The sequence below is a fragment of the Parambassis ranga genome, chromosome 18, assembly GCF_900634625.1.
Source record: "Parambassis ranga chromosome 18, fParRan2.1, whole genome shotgun sequence".
Lineage (NCBI taxonomy): Eukaryota > Metazoa > Chordata > Actinopteri > Ambassidae > Parambassis > Parambassis ranga.
The window spans coordinates 13532355-13551020 of record NC_041038.1 but is presented as its reverse complement, the minus strand read 5'-3'; the positions used below and the strand labels follow the sequence as shown (position 1 = coordinate 13551020).

The 18666-nt window shown below is 45.3% G+C and overlaps 1 protein-coding gene across 6 annotated transcripts in view; it reads right to left on the bottom strand.

Annotated features, from left to right (window-relative positions):
* The window catches only part of LOC114450987 (dedicator of cytokinesis protein 3-like), a 127755-nt gene that overhangs the window by 25146 nt on the left and 83943 nt on the right, over nucleotides 1-18666 (bottom strand). For all 6 annotated transcript variants that reach the window (XM_028429476.1, XM_028429481.1, XM_028429478.1 and 3 more), the window contains 4 exons: nucleotides 9627-9775; nucleotides 5846-5930; nucleotides 4212-4253; nucleotides 3901-4055 (listed from right to left, as the gene is read on the bottom strand). In XM_028429476.1, the coding sequence (XP_028285277.1) occupies nucleotides 3901-4055; nucleotides 4212-4253; nucleotides 5846-5930; nucleotides 9627-9775 (431 nt within the window). The remainder of the gene's footprint in view (nucleotides 1-3900; nucleotides 4056-4211; nucleotides 4254-5845; nucleotides 5931-9626; nucleotides 9776-18666) is intronic.

The window sequence follows — 18666 nt, the reverse complement described above, 5'->3', positions numbered from 1 at the left end:
GAACAGCAGAGGATTGTCTGCTGGTGTCGGCAACTCTGTTCCTTTAACCCCTGTCTATCCAGAGGCGGGCCAAGTCATCATGCTTTGACTCAGCGACGGCGCTCCTGACGTTAATACAGTTTGAGCCTCACATACATTGTAGGATCTAGGTCCTAAGTGAGTCTGAGCAGAGCGAGCCGCTGACATGATCAGACCGGCACTGGTTTGACTGGAGGAGCTCAGTGTTGTGTTCTGGTTTCTGATGGTTTGCGGTACAAGTCAAAGTCAAAGTCAGCTTTATTGTCAAATCTGCTATATGTGCTGGACATACAGAGAATCCAAATTACGTTACTCTTCACTCAACATATAACTAAAAACAGGATAAACATAAAGTGTAAAAAAATGTACCTACAATGAGGCACACACAAAATACAAGGCACACAATGAAGGCACAATGCAGTGAGAGTGCAAAGGATGTATAGTGCAAGACAGTGCAGTTGGCATAATGTAAACAGAGATGGTTTAACTTATAACAGCTTATTGAGACTGGTATGAACTGACTGAGGTGCAAGAGAATGCACAGGATAAAGTGGCCCTGTTGTCCTGCACAGAGTTGAGGGGGCGAGGGGTGGGGTACACCCTGGGTCTAATTTTCATGAACTGACAGGCTTTATGTGAGCCAATGTGTAGTTCAGGTTTAGCGTAGCATTAGCTTTTAGCTTCTGGTGATCATATTTAGGCTTCAAACATAAAGTAGGGTTCATTAGTGAAGATGATCCTGCTGAACTACACCTGAAAGGATCACAAAGCTTTCTGCAATAATCCAAAGGACAAAGGCAGATTCCTGTTGGCTGTTTGTGGGGGGAACACGGATGCTGCTGGTGCTAATATGAGAGCAGGCTGTCTGCACCTCCTGATCAAGATTCTGAGAAACCTCCATGTTCTCTCCCTCACTTAAAAAACGGCTGATGGCTGAGCAGCTTCCATTGTGTGTTTGTATAAATACAGGCTGAAAGAAGTGCCCTGTCATCCTGGCTCTCGGTGTGTGTGTGTGTGTGTGTGTGTGCTGTTTCTTTCCTGCTGCAGATGCTACATTCAGAAAATGAATGGCAGTGGAGTGAAAATGATTGGTTCATATGCATTTGCATAAAACTGTGCGTGTGCATCTGTGTACAGCATGTGTGCACGTGACTGAGTGCACTCATGCATACATCTATCTACAGTGCAGTGTGTGTGTGGGGGTGGGGGGGTGAACTGTATCCAGCAGGACATTTTCTGATTGCATCTGTGTTGTTTGTCGGGCCTCTTTCATATAGATGTAGACAAGAAGCAGTGGTAATAATTCAGCTGTGTGTGTGTGTGTATTCACTACTTATGATAAATGTGCATGAGTGTGTTCTGCCACCCAAAGAGGTGCTTACACATATCTGTGTGTTCTGTGAAACAACAACAACAAACAGGAGCTTTTGTACGTTTGTATCTGAAAACCATGAATTCACTATTTGCCTCTTCTGCCTCTCTTTACCCCCTCACACACACACACTCAAACACACACACAGTAAGTCACACTTCCCTACAGTTTGGGGGGAAACACATCTTTATTCTCTTTTGTTGTATTTGTTTGGCTGTGGAATCTCTGGGGGATTAGAATAAATTGTTTAGTTTAAAGAGTCAGATTGTGTGTGTCTGTGAGTGTGTGTGTTGTAGGGATTTGTCGGCCCTCGCTGCAGCTGTTTGCAGGAAAATTGTGCATAACAAGCTGTGCAATAACCTTGAGAGCCGGCTCTTTGTCTCTAATGAGACACCATGTTTACCGGAGTGCACACTCATCCTGTTATCTGGGCCTTTTCTGTTGGCGACGAGGGTCAGCTGGAGCCAAATGTCTCATGAGCCTCATGTTTAATGAGAGGCTCCAGCATGTCCAGATGTAACGCACAATATTAACAACATATCTCCAGTCACAGCCTCCCTGCGTGCAGTCAGCTCACAGAGCTCCCTGTGCATTCACACCAAAAATCCAAAAAAACTTCATCAGGAGAAATCAGCTGATGCTGCAGATCATCCTGCCTCCACCTTTCACCTGCTGACTGTATCACAGCTTCAGAGGAGCCAGGCATCAGTGGGAGGAGGAGGAGCCACGCCAGGACAGGGGAGTGATGGATACAAACTTAGAAAACGAACAGAACAACCCAACAGACGCAGAGTTTAACCCCCACTGAAGCAGCAACCAGCCCAGTGCATTCTGGGAGCTGGAGTTTGGAATACCACAGCCCGATGTCGCTGTAGCTCAGACATGTTCTCTGATCTATAGACTGTGGAGATTTTGATCTGCCTTCAACAACACTCCTTAGAAAGCATCCATCTTTATTTACAGCCGATTCTCACGTCACAAACATGGCTCCCCTTTGTAATGTCTGGCTGTCTGGAAGTGTCTCAGCCCACACACATTACATGACAGCCAATAATCAGTGCACAGAGAAGCCGTGACAACGGTTAGTGAGTCAGTAGAAAAGTGGGTCACCGCTGTCCATGAGGTTAACAGCTCAGCAGGCTGTTATTTATGACTGAGCTCAGGATTGTTTCACAGCTTTTTAATTTGCTCCAAATGAGGAAGTAACGTACTGTGAATCACAGCTGAGCTAACAGGCTGCAAGCAAAAAGCTGCCAACCACTGTGACCTGTGCACAGACGAGATGAAGAGGAAAAGGATCATTCAGTGGTCAAAAATATACTCATAGACACACAGTCTACACACTGCGGGGTCGCTAGATATTTTTGGTATTTTTATCACAAATGTGTCAGCAGGTTGCCGTCCAGCATGGATGCAGGGGAATTATTCTCCATTACTTCTGTCATCCAGCAGACTGGAACATTGTGATTCTAAGTTTATTCAGCACTTACAGGTGAGTTCACTGCATCCTCTCACATTTACAGAGTTATTTTAGGTTTATCTGTGACAGAGGCTTATTGGGTCCCCCCGCTGCTGCTTCTTTGATTTAAAGATGAGAGTGACGCTTCAGTGTGAACAGGACGCAGACAGAGCAGGCTGTGGGTCAGCCCCCACAGATCTGTTAAAACTCTACAGCACAAATAAAGATGTTAACGGCCTGCTACAAAAACTGGGTTTATATGAAGAAATGAGACGGGTCAGTGTTACAGGTCGCTGTCTGCCTGCTAACATGGGCAGCCTCAGCCTCTCTGCTCTCCCTCAGAGTCTTCTGCCATCTGAGGCGCTCTTGTCATTAGACTCCAGTGCTGAGTCAGGCTGCACATTGACGAGAGGCTACCAAGGTCAAATGTGTTTGTTTCTGTGGCTGTGTGTGTGTGTGTGTGTTGTAAATGGACAGAGAGAGACGAAGAGACATGACAGAGAGAATCCAAATATAAAAGTCATTACTCTCTCCTGCAACGACCAACACCCCCCCCCCTCTCTCTCTCACACACACACACACACACACACAGTCATGCCATCACAGCTGACCTACATCACACTAATTATGAACATTAGCGATTGTTGATCTGTTAGTGCTGAGGTCTCCATGAATGCATGCTTACTGAGCATCCATCTGTGTGTGTGTGTGGAGGGTCATGTATTATTTACAGCAGCTCATTATGATTACATTATTGAATGAATATCAGAGGAGATGATGGTCCAGCAGCACAAACAGCGGAGAAACATTAACCCCTTATGGACTAATTTAAAGATGAAAACAGAAGAAATATCCTAAAGCCATGAAGACAGATTTAACTGTTTCTCACCAGCTGTCATCTCAGTGTCTGATCTTTTCCTCCTCGCTGAGCTCCTTATAATAATCTGCTTCACATCTGTATAAACTTTTAAACTCTCTTTAAAGCATCTCCTTCCTGTCAGCCTTTCCTGGTTTGAACGTCTCTCTGATACTGTGTGTGTGGGCGGCACACCTGATAGTCCTCCCCTCTCTCAGGTCATACAGAGAGAAGAAGATGTCTGTGTCCTCTCCGATGCTGTTGTAGGTGAAGCTCTTCAGGTTGACCAGCAGGTGGTGTGGTACAGGAACTCTGCATGGCTCCCCGTGTCGCTGCCGATTACTGTCGCCCTGCCGATCCACCAACACACTCACGTCACACACACCCCAGGTTTCATTTGGCCTAACTTACACTGAACTAAATGCACCCAGATTGTATGAAGCTTTGGAGATATATATTTGGACTATGAAAATGAAGGCAGATAAATTTAGTGTAAAGAACATTACCTGTGTGGTGCTCTGTTGTACGCTGTGTCTGCTGGACAGATGCTGTGAAGGACAGAAACACAACAAAACTCTGTTCAGTCAGTTCTGCAAATCTCATGCAGCATATTTCTATTAGTACATTAAACACCATAAGGACTAAAGTATGTGGACAGCCAGCCACATGTTTCTGCTTCCTGTCCTCACAGTAAACTGTTATAAAGTCTGATGGAGGGTGGTGAGGTCAGAGGTCAGGTGGTCTAGAGGTCAGGACAGACAGGTCCTTCCACAGCGAGCTGTGAAGATCATGAGACACAAAGTGATCATCTGAACCCTCATGTGAATTCCTGTTTCCTCTCTCCTCTCTTCATTCTGATGAAAACGCTGAAACACTCCAGAGACTCATCACTGACTGTAGATGTGCTGAGAGGCTGTGTGAGAGGAGAGGCAGGAAAACTGCAAACCCGTTGATGAACTGAAGTAATGACCGTCAGCTGTAAATATGCCAACCTGAGCAGAACATTAAGAGACGGAGGCGTGTACTCTGAACCAGGTTCATACAAACAACACACAGTGAGGGAACAGGACCTCTCTGATTATTGGCTTTAAATAAGTGAATGAACTGGAATCAGTAAGAACAACATGTGCAGCAGGTATATGATGCGATTTCTCTGTATTCTAGCTGTGTGTTTGTTGTGCTGCTGCCACACGGATCAATAAAGTTTAATTTCATCTTATCTCATGCTGCCTTTGTCTTGACCTTTTTAAATTTTATAGTTTCAATCAGATCATTCAAGAAATGAATCCATCATTTTATATGTGTTTTCCTCCTTTTCCTGTGAAGAAGCTCCTCACTCTGCAGACTGCCACTCTGCCCACCATCTCCAAACTTAACCACTTTATCTCTCTGTCGTCTCTCATCCCGTCTCCAGATCCGTCTCTAGGCAACAGAACAAAGAGGGAATCACCACGACTACAGTGCATCTCTGCTATTTAAAGCAGGACTGATGTCAGGCGCACAGCATCACGTATAACTAAGAGAGCACACACCACCAGATCTCACACTGCAGCAGCTCTGACGTTCATTAGCTCAAGTTTATTTTAGATGAATTTTTCTCCGGCTGATCTGTTGGAAACAGAGAGATACCATCTCTGTGTCTATGTCTGACATGAGGTGGAACCAGAGACTGCTGTACAACCAGAAGTCACACTGTCCGGACGTAGGGGGCGCTCATGAGACAGTCCACATTGAATGGAAAATTTTATCAGTACTTCCTCACAGGACGCTAGTTGGTCCAGACCAGAGCCTGTATAAAGATGGAGGACATCACAGCTCCCCAGAATTTAAGGTGAAACATCTGGATCGCCCCCTGGTGGCTGCCTGCAGTATAGGTCATAGGTGTAGGCGTTACACAGTCAGTGAAAGCCTGAAGTCTGGCAGGATAGATTTCTTTGAGTTTAAATCCAGCTGCATCACAAGGCATGACTAGAAAAAGAAAACCAGATCCAAACTACATCGACTACTGGAACTGTGTGGAGTACAGATGGGAGATAATATTCTTTGACACAGTACTGACTGTTGGGACATGACCCTGGATTTCTGAGTGTTCACCCCAGACATCTTTGCTGAGAGTAGAGACTTCCTCCTCCAGTCTTACCATCTTATAAAGGTCTGACACGCTTATGTGGTCTTCATCCACCATCTCAAACTCCTTTCGTGGCACCAAGTCCAGGCCCAGGTGTCTGAGAGAGAGATAAACACACAATGTTATTCATCACATTCACAGCTGAGCCCACACACACTGTTCCTATCACTTGTTGACCCACAGGCCTGTGACCTCTTGTAAATGTAAATGAGAACATTTGAAGAGTCTTTGGGGTCCAGGTGGGGGGCTGGGGGGAGGATGCCATCCTCAGTGGGCCTGTTGGTGCTGTGTGTCAACTGGAACTGGTCAGTTCATACAGTGTGCATAAATAATTCCCTTTTCTTCTCTTAAAAACATTAATGTGATTCCAGCATCGGTGTGGTTCTGCCTCCCAGACTGAGGAGGCGCCGTGGAGCTCCCGGCTTCTGGACCACAGGTTACAGCTGCTGGATATTCTGACACGTCACCTCTCTCAGCAGCTGGGTACTGAGTTAGCTCGACGACATCTTAAGTAGCACCATGTTAGCCTGCCTTTGAGCCCACAGAACTCATTCTGTCTTTAACGATGCAGAAACTGTCCCACACCTGCCTTTGAGTAGCTGTTACTATACTACAGCTTCAGCTCTCGTCCTCCTTCGCACTCTGACAGCAGAGCTTTAAATAACCTGTAAATCGTCCTGGTCGCCCACCTCTCATGTCTCCTGTAATAATACCTCTGCAAGCGTTTTTTTTCTACATCTCATCTCTTTTCCATCAATGTTAAAATAAACTCCCATGAGCCTTTTCAACCGCTGCCCCAACCTGCCTCCAATCATACATCTGTTCACCCTGTGGAGGTGTCGGGGGAGCAGCTGATCTCATTTAGAGGCACACAGCTACAGTCAGAGCTTCAGTAACACACACACACTGTGTAGGACAGCTCCATCACAGTCGGATGTAATGCTGGACACATGTACAGTGGCTCTGAGTGGCCAAAAGTCTCTGACTGTAACAACATGAAGTCGTATCTACTTTGGAATGTGCATCAAATTCCAATGAAAAACACAAACCTGGTCTCCAAAGACCATGTATTAGGTCAATATTTTTTTAATTAACTTTTTATTAACATTCAGGACAAGTTCAATATAAGAATATAATTAATAAAGTTTTATCTTATCTTACATTATTACTGTGGTTGATCATTGACACCCAGCCTGAATATTCTTTTTTAGAACAAATAAAAACAAAAAAACATACAAAAAAGAAACAAAACATTTACAAATACAAATAAAACAAATAAAACAAGGAGTGAGTTGAGTTCATTGCTGTAATTACATATTGTAGAGTCTGAAATGAACAAAATCAAAATCTGGTCTGTGTTGTTTTATATAATCCATCCATTTCTTCCAACCTGATGGAAACAGGTCCCTCTGATAATTCACATCTGCCGTCAGTTTCTCCATCCTACACAAGTCTATTACGATGTCCGTCCACAGATCCAAAGTTGGGCTCTCTTGTGAAAGCCATCTTCTTGTGAGGGCTTTTTTTCCTGCCGCCAACAGAATATTAAACAGATACTTGTCTCTCTTCGGCCAGTCTCCAGTCCAAGTCCAAAGAAAAAAGTAACTTTGGAGAGGCAGGGGGCATCCAAATATTTCCTGTATTGCCTTATGTATTCCCTTGCAGTACGTTCCAATAACCAAACAATCCCAAAAAACATGATAATGATTCGCTTTTACATTTCCACACTTTCTCCAACAAGTTGGGAGGTTACCTTCATAGTAACCTGTAATAAAATATCTTATCAGGCTCTTCCAGCCAAATTCCCTCCAACTCTGTGAGCTACTATTTCCACTGATATGACATACTGATATGATAGGACATAGTGTCCTCCATTCTTCTGCTGTTATATCGATTCCTCCCTCCAGCTCCCACTGTGTTTTAACATACAGGGTAGTGTGTGTTTTCATGCTTGTCCATGCTAGTCCTTTGTACAGCCCTGAGATGATACCCCTATCTTTATTTGAACCAGATGCTCTTTAAATAAGTCGAACAGCTGTTTGCTTGATTCTGAAACACCTTTGATCTTATCACTAACAAAATGTCTCATCTGTAAGTAGCGATAAAAACCCTGTGCTTCTAGTGAATATTTCTCTTTAATCTTTTCAAAACTAAAGTCTCTTCCTTCATTATCTCACATAAAGCCGTTACCTTTATATGTCCAATCCTTGAATCTAGTATCTAATTTATTTGGAGTAAAGTGTGTAAGCACACCACTTCAGAGTTATTATGGACTCTTCTAATTTATATTCTGTGATTACGGTTTTCCAAATGGTCAGAGTTCATTTGATCCATGGGTTGAACTAGGCTCGAATTTAATTTCCAATTATTGATTTTTGGCTGCAGGTTCAAATCGAAAGACAGGTATACAGGTGCGTGGTCACTTAAGTCTATCGTGCCAGGAGCTTATTTTATCTTTGTCTTTTCCAAAGGTTATAAAATAGTCTATTCTCGTGTATATTGCGTGTGGGGAAGAGTAGTGAGTGTAGTCTCTTTGATTCGGATGGAAATCTCTCCATATATCAACTAAACCGACCTCCGTAAGTAACATATTCATTTTCTTAACTAATGACTCTGTATCCTGTGCTTTTCCATTAGATGTGTCTAGTTTTGGCTGCAAATGTACATTTAGATCTCCTCCACAAATTAGAAGACCCGCTGTCTCTGATATCATCATATCAACCATTTTTTTAAAGAAATGGATGTCACTTCCAGGCGCTGCATAGATATTTAACAATGTGATCGGATTCCCTTCAATTTTCCCCTTACTAAAATAAATCGTCCCTCCTTATCATTATCTCATGCATTTTTTCAAATTGTAATTTGCCTGGTAGAAGGATGGCGACTCCCCTCCTTCGTCCAGATTTATATGAAGAGAAGAACACATTTGTAAAACCCATTCTTTTTCATTTCTCATGTTCTTTACAGTCTAAATGGGTTTCCTGTAAGTACACCATTTGCGCGTCCCTCCAGGTCCATCAGCCTGGTCTCCATTTCGGTATGCAGGTATCTCATGGCTCCTCATTAGCTTGTATCTGCGTTTCAGCCTCATTATCCGTTCCTCCGCCTCTTCCTCTCTCTCGTTTGTTTTGAGTATTTCCTCTCTGATTCCCTTCAGCTGTGTGCCATTATCTTTTCTGAATTCCCTTAGTTCTCTGAGTATAAGGTCCAGGCTTGCGTCATTATTGCATTCCCCTTCATCAATTAGCCCATCGTTATCCTCCATGGCGCTGCTAACTGGCGAAGCCTGTTCAGCTCGGTCTCCCTCATGTAACTCGTGCTGTACAACGTTGGACTTCTTGCTGTATTTTCCTCTTGGCATCTTAACGCCCTAATTGTCCTTCATGCTCTTTCAGGATTTATTTTACAAATTTGGGTCGTTATGGGCTATTTTTAACTCAAATGTCGGGAGCTCGTTCTCTATGCCGCCATCTTCTAGTCTACAAACCCGGAAGTCCCTAGGTCAATATTTTTCAATATAAGTTATGATTTCTTTCAAGTGACCTAGGTTCCGAACTTTGTTGGCTTTAAGTGAGTATTTGTGTCAAATTTAAACTTCTGCTGAAATATCTTGGAGTAAAAGTGTGCGTCTGACTTTACAGTGCTAAACTGTGCAGAGATCCACAGTGGATCAGAACCACCACTACAACCACACGTTTCACATGTTCAGTTCATCAACAGCAGCTCTTCAAGTCAATGCTGCGTTTGGTGTCTGTGTGTCGATGTGTGTGTTTCTGTGTGTGTGTGTTCTCACTCGTTGCCCCAGTCCAGCCTGACGGTGATGTGTCTCTTGACGTCTCTGCTCTGGTCCTGTGTCAGGTGACCTGACAGCAGCTGCCTCCTGAGGTCGATGAGCTCCATCATCACGTGGCGAACCTTGTAGAACAGATCCACCTTGTGTTTCTGAGGGACACGGAGACAGGGAGATGTTAGCTTCGGCTGTTCATCATCAACAGGCTGAGCGAGCAGAACACACTGATACACAGCTCACAGCTTTATTAGCTTGATGTGGTTCAGCCTCTGACAACCAGCAGCCAGTGTGTGTTGTGGACAGGCAGGAGAGGAGAAATATCATGTATTAGATTTTTTATTAGCATCCAATCCACCTGCTGTGTCACCAACCACCACCTCCACACAGAAACCAAAGAACAATCCAAACAGTGGAAACAGGACGAGTCTGCAAATCAGTCAAGTCTGCATCAAGGTGAGTGCTGCTGGGCTACGGCCTGGAACTAGGAGACACTGATGCAGGGGCAACAGACGCAGACCACAAGCCCACCATCATCCAACAGCTGTTCACACGACTTAGATTTCTGGTCAAATGCATTCAGTGACAGTTAGAACGCTGTCATTGTGTTTGTGTTTACAGCGGCTGGCTGTGATGGACAAGGTCATTCTGGAGATATTCAAACGTGCATGATGGTCAGAGTCTTCAGATAAGGGCATGCCTCACTGAGTCTTCCTCAGCAGCACACATCAGACTCTACAGTGGGTCAGGACTTTCATCTATCAGAGGACAGGAAGCACAAACACTTGAGCTCATACACACACACACAACCTGCGTCCCCCTACAGCATGATCTATTATTAGCCCTCTAATTTACCCTGCAGGCCTTCAGCAGCAGCAGTGGGGTTAAATGTCTGTTCAGTTCTTGGCAGGATGGCCACATAGGCAGAAGGTATTCTGCAATGGACACACACTCTAGAGGAAAAATGCACTCCCTGCCCTCACCGTGGAGTCCATTACACAGGGCTGTACTGTATGCATGAGACAGGATTACATTCATATTCACGGCACTGCTGGGAAATAAATTCAGCCCTGAACTCAGCTGCTGGGCTAATTTGCAAGTTGTAAACAACATACGAGAGGTCAGTAAGCCGGTGACCCTGACTGCAGGAGTGAGGAGCGCAGTCAACCAATCTCTATCCGAGTGTGTCTCCCGGCACAGAGACAGGAGCCCCCCGTTCATTAGAGCCAACTGCAGGTGGAGCTGTTTTTGGGTGCAGCTCTGCCACTGACCGCTGTCCTGCTGGGAGGTGTCTGTTACAATTTAAACTTTATGATGGACAACAACAGACCAAATAAAACATTTAATCAATGTCACGTCTTCTTTATGTCTTAAAAAAAGATCTCAAAAATATGCTTCCACTAACATGATTCTGTAAAAACTAAAAAGTCCTGTCCTCCTCAGCAGCCAGCAGGACGCCATGATGGAGTCACTGTGAGCAGCAGTCACATGACCAACACTCAGAGAGTCTCTGTCTGACCTGCAGCTTTCTGCAGCTGATTTCTGTCTGAACACCTGAGCCCGGGTTCCTCCACCGACAGCCTGCAGGTGTCTGCTACAGTGGCTCATTTTTTAAGAAGGCAAATGTTTGGGCACATTTTGGATTCAATAGCTAAATAATTAGCTTTGCGAGAGAGAAGGTGAAGTGGTTTATGAATAATTCAGACACCGTCTCCCTCAGACTAATGTTAGGGAAACTGAGCCGCCGAGCACTGCAGCACTTTTTACAAAACTTTACAGGTTAGGATTTAAAGAGCTCCAGCAGAAACTTCACGGACACAGACTCTTCGTTTTATGATCATGACGCCATGATTTGTTGTGAGTTGCTACTTTAGTGAGCTCTCATTAAAACTTGTGGTTTGCTCCTTCAGTGTAAGAAGCTCCAGCCATCGCCATCTTGGCAGCGTCTGATTCCACCTGACTAAAGGGTGGTGCCCTCAGGTGACCAAGACAGCACCACCTGTCACCACCTGTCCCATAAAAGGACGAGGCAAACGGAAAGTGATTAAGAGTTTGAGTAAAGAGAATATACGCATGCTGCTGGGGGTAAATGGACACATTTGTATGCTGCTCACATATTGCCTGAGAGAGAGTTCCCATTCGTCTTGTTCTCTGTGTTCATGAATTATCACTCAGCTCTGGGGCCATGTGTCCACAGTCCTGCCGTCTGTGTGTCCGTCTGGTATCTGTGCATCGCCGTCCCATCAGAGCTTTCTGCACTGAACAAAGTCAGCGCTCCAGGTTAAAAATACTACTACTTTCAGCCAGAGTGCCACATTTTCAATGGATTCTCAGTCGTTGCTTAGCAACAAGACGAACCACACGACGACGGTTACCCTCAGCATCTGTTTAGCATTTGTTTTTAGGAAGAAGCCCAGTGGACATGGAAGCTAATGCTCTGTGAGACACTCTGCAAGAGTCCATATTAACATTCTCTGTTACCATGAAAGACGCAGAAAGCTTTTACTCAGAGAAAAGACTTCATCATTCATGCATGAGTGGGTCCGTGATTATAAAACTTCCATCTGATAAAAGATGGAAGAAAGAAGTCTCAGTGACACATCATCACACGGCAAGACATAATAACATTAATAATAAAACACACATGCCACAGATCACAGGGAGTTATGAAAGTGTCAAAATGTGCAGTTCCTCCAAGGTCCACTGGAGGGCTGAAGCAAACGATGACTGTTAAGAATTTAAAAAATTTGATTGATGTATGCATCATTCAAATGTCTTTACTGTTAGTTAGCATATGGCTAAAACAAGCTTATGCTAGATTTAAAAGCTAAATAAGTCTGATTGTGTGATTTATAATCCACACGGTGACGGACACTGTAGATGGATGAACTTCCACCGTAGACAGTTCTCCAGTTACAGTCACAGGAATGTCAAATAAACTCTTTCAAAATATATTTCATGATAATAAATTTAACAAGCTCCTGCACAAGGTCACTCATATTCATCTTATCCCAGTGATACATCAGCGGTGGAAGCAGCCCTGTGCCGTCCAGACACCAAAGCCCGGAGATGGAACAGGTGCAGCAGCCAACAGGAGGGAGAGAGCCTCCTCTCCACCTACAGCTCTAAACACACACAGACACACACAGACAGAGACACAGACACAAACACAGACACACACACACACACAGAGACACAGACACACACACACACACACAGACACACACACACAGACACACACAGAGACACAGGCACAGACACACACAGACACAGAGACACAGGCACAGACACACACACAGACACACACACAGACACACACACACACACACAGAGACACAGACACACACACACACACACAGACACACACACACAGACACACACAGAGACACAGGCACAGACACACACACAGACACACACAGACACACACACACAGACACAGACACACACAGAGACACAGACACACACACAGACACACACACACACAGACAAAGACACACACAGACACACACAGAGACACAGGCACAGACACACACACAGACACACACACAGACACACACACACAGAGACACAGACACACACACACACAGGCACAGACACACACACACACAGACACACACACACAGAGACACAGACACAGACACAGACACACACTCACACACACACACACACACACACACAGACACACACACACACAGACACAGACACACACACACACACACACAGACACACACACACACACACACACACAGACACACACACAGACACACACACACACACACTGACACACACAGACACACAGACACACACACACACACAGAGCTCTGAGGTGACACAGCCCAACTCGTCTTTGAAGGAAACTGCAGAGCCTCACAGGTTCGCTGAGCTGAGTGTTGTTCCTTTGTGTGGACTATTTGTGGATCCAGTCTCCCTGCTGCCAGTGTGAGTAATCACACCTTCACATCCAGTGGGAACGGAAGCACAAACACACAGCGTTTAACACGTCTTTACCACCTCAGCACAATGAGTCTGTGATAAAGGCTGTTCACAGAGAGATGACCCTGATATTTACAGCCTCTGGTAAATGAAACACAATCAAATGTGAGTTTATCAAAGTGTAACTCTGAGCTGCACGCAGGCTGCTGCTGTCTGAGAGTTTGTCTGAGGCTCACTGCGGTGGACTAAATCAAACATTTACTCTCCTCTTTACTGCAGCGATGGCCTCCAGCTCTTCAGTGTGGTGGGGAGTAATATGAAGATCTTAATCACTCTGACAGCTCACAAACACAAAGGCCTTCTTCCACACCTTCCACCACAACATAGAACTACACCCTGCTGTGTTTTTTGGCAGTGGGTCAGAGACCAAAGGGTGGGCCTCTCGAGGGACAGGGACCGCCACAGCCCACCATTAATATGTAATGTGATTTTATTCAGCCTGACAGCTCCAGGGTCTAATGGGACGTCTCCAACACCTCTGTTCCATCAGAGACATCCTGCTCCACTTTCACACCTGACAAATGAGAAAAGCAGCAGCAGCAGGATCCGCTCGGCTCACAAGTGCCTGATTGTGTAAGTTGTGCTGGATTAACGTGGACTGCTTAAACACCTTCAAATAGGTTTTTAAATTGTATTAAACACACATTCTTACTCCCAACTGATCACACACACACTCAGTCAGGAAGCCCTTCAGAGTCTTTGAATGTGTGGGTTCCTCTGCTGGGGGAGGTCCTCGGTCTTCACAAAGTCTTGTTTCAGTTTCTGTTAAGACTCACTTCTTCTTCAGGTTTCAGGTAAAGACCCTGTTAAGAAGAAGACAAACTTTTCACATCTGCAACAAGCTTCTCCTCCTTTTGTCGTTTGTGACACCTGAACCCATCTGAACTGTGATTTGTGGTCTGAACAGGATGGACGGTGATGACACCACCAGAGTGTAGCTACAGTCTCATTCTGTCTCTGCTCCAACAACCCTGCACAGAAAATAAACAGCAGCCTACACAGCTGAGATGGCAAGGCAGAGACTGCAGTTCCTCCTGTGGCCTCTAGGGGCTGCCTCCAAAACTCAGGAAGTGATCTACATTAAACAAATATCACTCTCTTTGAACCTAATGATGCCTGCTGGACCAGTGTCACACGTCTCGTCTCGTTTCTGACAGCTTGTGTAACCTGATACTTCAAAATACTATGAATTCTGTTCAATTCAATTCAATTCAGTTTTATTTATATATCGCATTTTACAATCAGAAATTGTCTCAAAGCGCTTCACAGAAACCCAGAGCAAATCTGCAGAGCTCTTCTGGATCATTTAATGAGTGTTTTCATATCATGACCACAGGAATGAGTGCTTCTTGTTTTCCTTTTTGAATGATGAGTAGCGACTACTTTCCTCTCACACAGCAGCAGTGAACATGCTGTTGGTTGGCTTCAGGCTTTGTGGTGTGTTCAACTCAACAAACGCCAAAAGATGAAACAAACGTCCTCCTCTGAAATATGAAGCCAGTGTGATTCTGAGCTACGCTACCAGCTAGCAAAAGCTGTCAGAGTGTGGTGAAGGCAGCTCTTTCTAACAGGAGTCTGGCACCACGCAGCATGCAATATGTGGTGTGTGTGTGTGTGTGTGTGTGTGCGTGCGTGTCGAGGGCTTGTTAGCCTGGTGACTGAAAACTCCATCTTAAATCCTTTCCTGACCTTGTGTGAACTCTGCTTGGTGACACACAAGAAACACACACACAGACACACACAGTACTGCCAGGAGCAGGATGTGTTAGGAGGGATGCCAGCCTGCCAAACCTCACGCTGGGTGTACTTGAAGAGGTGGAAGCTGAAGGACAGGTTCCTCTCTGACAGTTTGGAGGTATAAGTGACACATGCCCAACATCTGTTATGGAAGGGGGACAGTTCTTATAATTTCCAGATGTGTTTGGATCCACAGAACTTTATTCATAAAGTCCGAGCTGCTGTCGTTCCTTTGCTCATACATGCCATACTTCGCGTGTACTGCAGACATGTCTGAGTTCTTTGTGCTTGTGGCCATGATGGTGGTGTTTTCATAGAGGAACAGGACTTTATGTTGCAGTGAACAGTGAGCATGCACAGGAAGGAAAAACACATCGTGCTGAGTGACAGCTCACTGCAGTGGAGCACATTTTGGAAGGACAGCCTCCATACACAGCTCATCAGCACAGAAATAGACACTTTGGCAGGACGAGCTTCCCTTGCAGCACAAAAAGGTCACCTTCTCCGAGAAGTCAGCGATGATGATGCCCTGAGGCAAACTGACAAATACTCCCTGATATTAGAGAGCTTGAGAAGCTGACCTCACAGATTAGCTCTACAGAATAATAACATCAAACATCGATCTTAAAGAATCGGGCCACAGAATGTTTAGAACACCCTTCAGAACGACACACTGACTGAACACGGTGTTACAGAAGCACAGGAAACAGCCAAAAGGCTGCGGCAACTCCAACTCCCAGAATGCACTGAGCTGGTAACGGATCAGTCTTTTGATTAAAGGGAGGTGACACTCTGCTGCAGACAGGGACTCCATCAGCTGTCCCCGCCCAGTACCAGGAACCTTTCACTCTAAAGGCTGTTCCATACTCCACGAGAACAGAGAACAGAGAACTCGCTCCACGGGTGGTAAGAGTAAAAAAAAGTTAGTTTCGCCGCAAGACGTGTGTGTGCAGAACTCCTCATGCGGCCCTCCTACGCAGCGCACGTCACACACAAAAGGTTAACAATGCAGTTGTGTTGTAAACTGTGACACAGTCGTGGTTACCTGGTCTAACGAGCTGATAATGTTCAGGGCAGAGGGCGCACAGCTGACAACAGATAGAAGATCAGAGCAGCTGACTGTAGCAGACCTCTGGTCTGTGTGAGTTTAACTCTGTGAACGTGTGGATGACTGTCTGCAGTAACACATCCCGTCTCCAGGCCTTTAATGTGCGTCCAGCCGCTGTAACACCGTGATCAATACTGGGATTAGTTTTATCGCCACCTTGTGGACAGACTCTCTCCTCTGTGGCCGTGTTTCTCCTTCCAGCAGCTGTTTGCCAGCTGCTCATCTAAACTGTCCATGGTCGCTGTGCTTCCTCCTTCTGTCTGTGTGTTCTGCACCTGAAGAAGCTCTTGGCTTCAACACATTCATCACGCCCACAATAAATTCAGACCAATCACAGCATGGTTGATGCACGGCCTTGAGAGAAAAAGTTCTGCCCGGGCCATGTGTCCGAGAGAAAATGATGTCATTTTGTGGGGGCGTAACGTCTGCAGGGGGGGGGGGGTTCTCTGTTCTCTGGAGTATGGATCCAGCTTCACTCTGAGTGCACAGTGCCTCCTCCTCCTCCTGCTGAGGTCTCACTCTGCTAACCTGTCTCCAGCTTCAAGCTGTGAAGAGTTTAAGTGTTAATAATTAAGATTTTCAGAACTGGGAAGTGAAAATAGTAGGTGTGCTGTGAGCAGCAGCTCTACAGTCTCAGCCTGGATGCAGGGAGGAGACACACTATTCCTTCACACACACTCTGATCAGGCTGAGCTGGAAACCAGACTCATAGCGATACAGTGTGAATCACTGAGGCAGCTCAAAGCCTCCAACTCATATTATCAGTTAAGGTGAGCTCATAAACCTCATCAGGGGGGGCCTGGGAATAACAGAGAAAGTATTCCACAATCTAATGAAGGAACATTACAAACAGACTTTTCACTGCAACCTTATAACACATTATAACACATTATAACACATCACTCCACTGTGTCATAAAACAGATTAAAAGCATCATGAATCACACTTTCCACTGATGCCATAAAAAGGAAAGAAACAGCTACTGTAAGCCAACAATGACCTCGTCGCCATGGCAACGGCGGGTGAGTCACCACAGCAAAATATATGACACTGCACTTACTGAAGCCTCTATACATCCTGACCAAGACCACACACACGCACACACGCCTCTGTCTGGGCACACACTGCACTTAGAGCCGATCTACTCACAGGTGTGATGGGACGATGGTGGCGCTCCTCTCTCCCTCCTGTGGCTCTGATTCTAACAGGTGCTGAACTAACCGGAGACGTGAAGAAAATCACCGGCTGTCAGACGGCTGTACTGTAGCTACACTAACCCCTCTCCCTCTCTCTGGTGCTTGTGTGTCCATGTGTTATTCTTCCTCTCTCTCTCTCCTGCACTGACCTGCTCTCCATCTCTGTCTTTATCTGCCTCTCTCCCTCTCTGCCACCCACGGGCCAGTCTGCAGCAGCGAGCTACACTTTCACAGTGTTAGAGAGAGAACATACAGTGAGGTGTGCACACATAGGACACACAGCTCACTTATATTATTATTATTATATTTATTACATGTGACAGCTGAGCCTAAATCCTGAGGCTGTTGACCACTGAGAGCAACGAAACATGAAACCTTTATTGGTGTTACTGCATCACCAAGCCGCAAGATTACACCTCGTTCTACCTGTTAGAGCAGAAAGTGAGCCAATCCTGTTCAAATGTTTAAAGTTTACAGCAGGAATAAAGATGTTTACTGGATGATATGTGAGATTAAAGCATTAAACCAGTGCCACAAAGCAGCTACACACACGGAGATCAATCAGAGAGCAGTGACGGATACCTGAACTAACTGAGGGAGGCAGAAACAAATTAAAAAGAAAGAAAGAAAGCCAGAACTCACTGAACAACACTTAAAAGACACAAAGCAGTGACAGCCCAGAGAGAGAAAAGGTTTAATTGGAGGCTGTTAGGAATCCAGAGGAGGAAGGACGGAGACTGTCATCCATCACAGCTTCTATTCAAACAGCAGTGAAAATCAATCAGAAGAACATCGCTGCGGATACTTTTTGATGCTGTTTGCAAAGTGGAAATGAAAGAAAAACACAGTCAAATATTGATGATTGAAAGACGCTGTTAGCTGAGAGCTGCCTGACTGCAGACTAGTGTCTGGAGATAATTGGGGTGTTCGGCGGGGTTTCTAAGGATAAAGCTTTTTGCGTCATACAATGGAAGAATAAAGAGACTGAGTGTGTCTGAATGAGTACATCTGA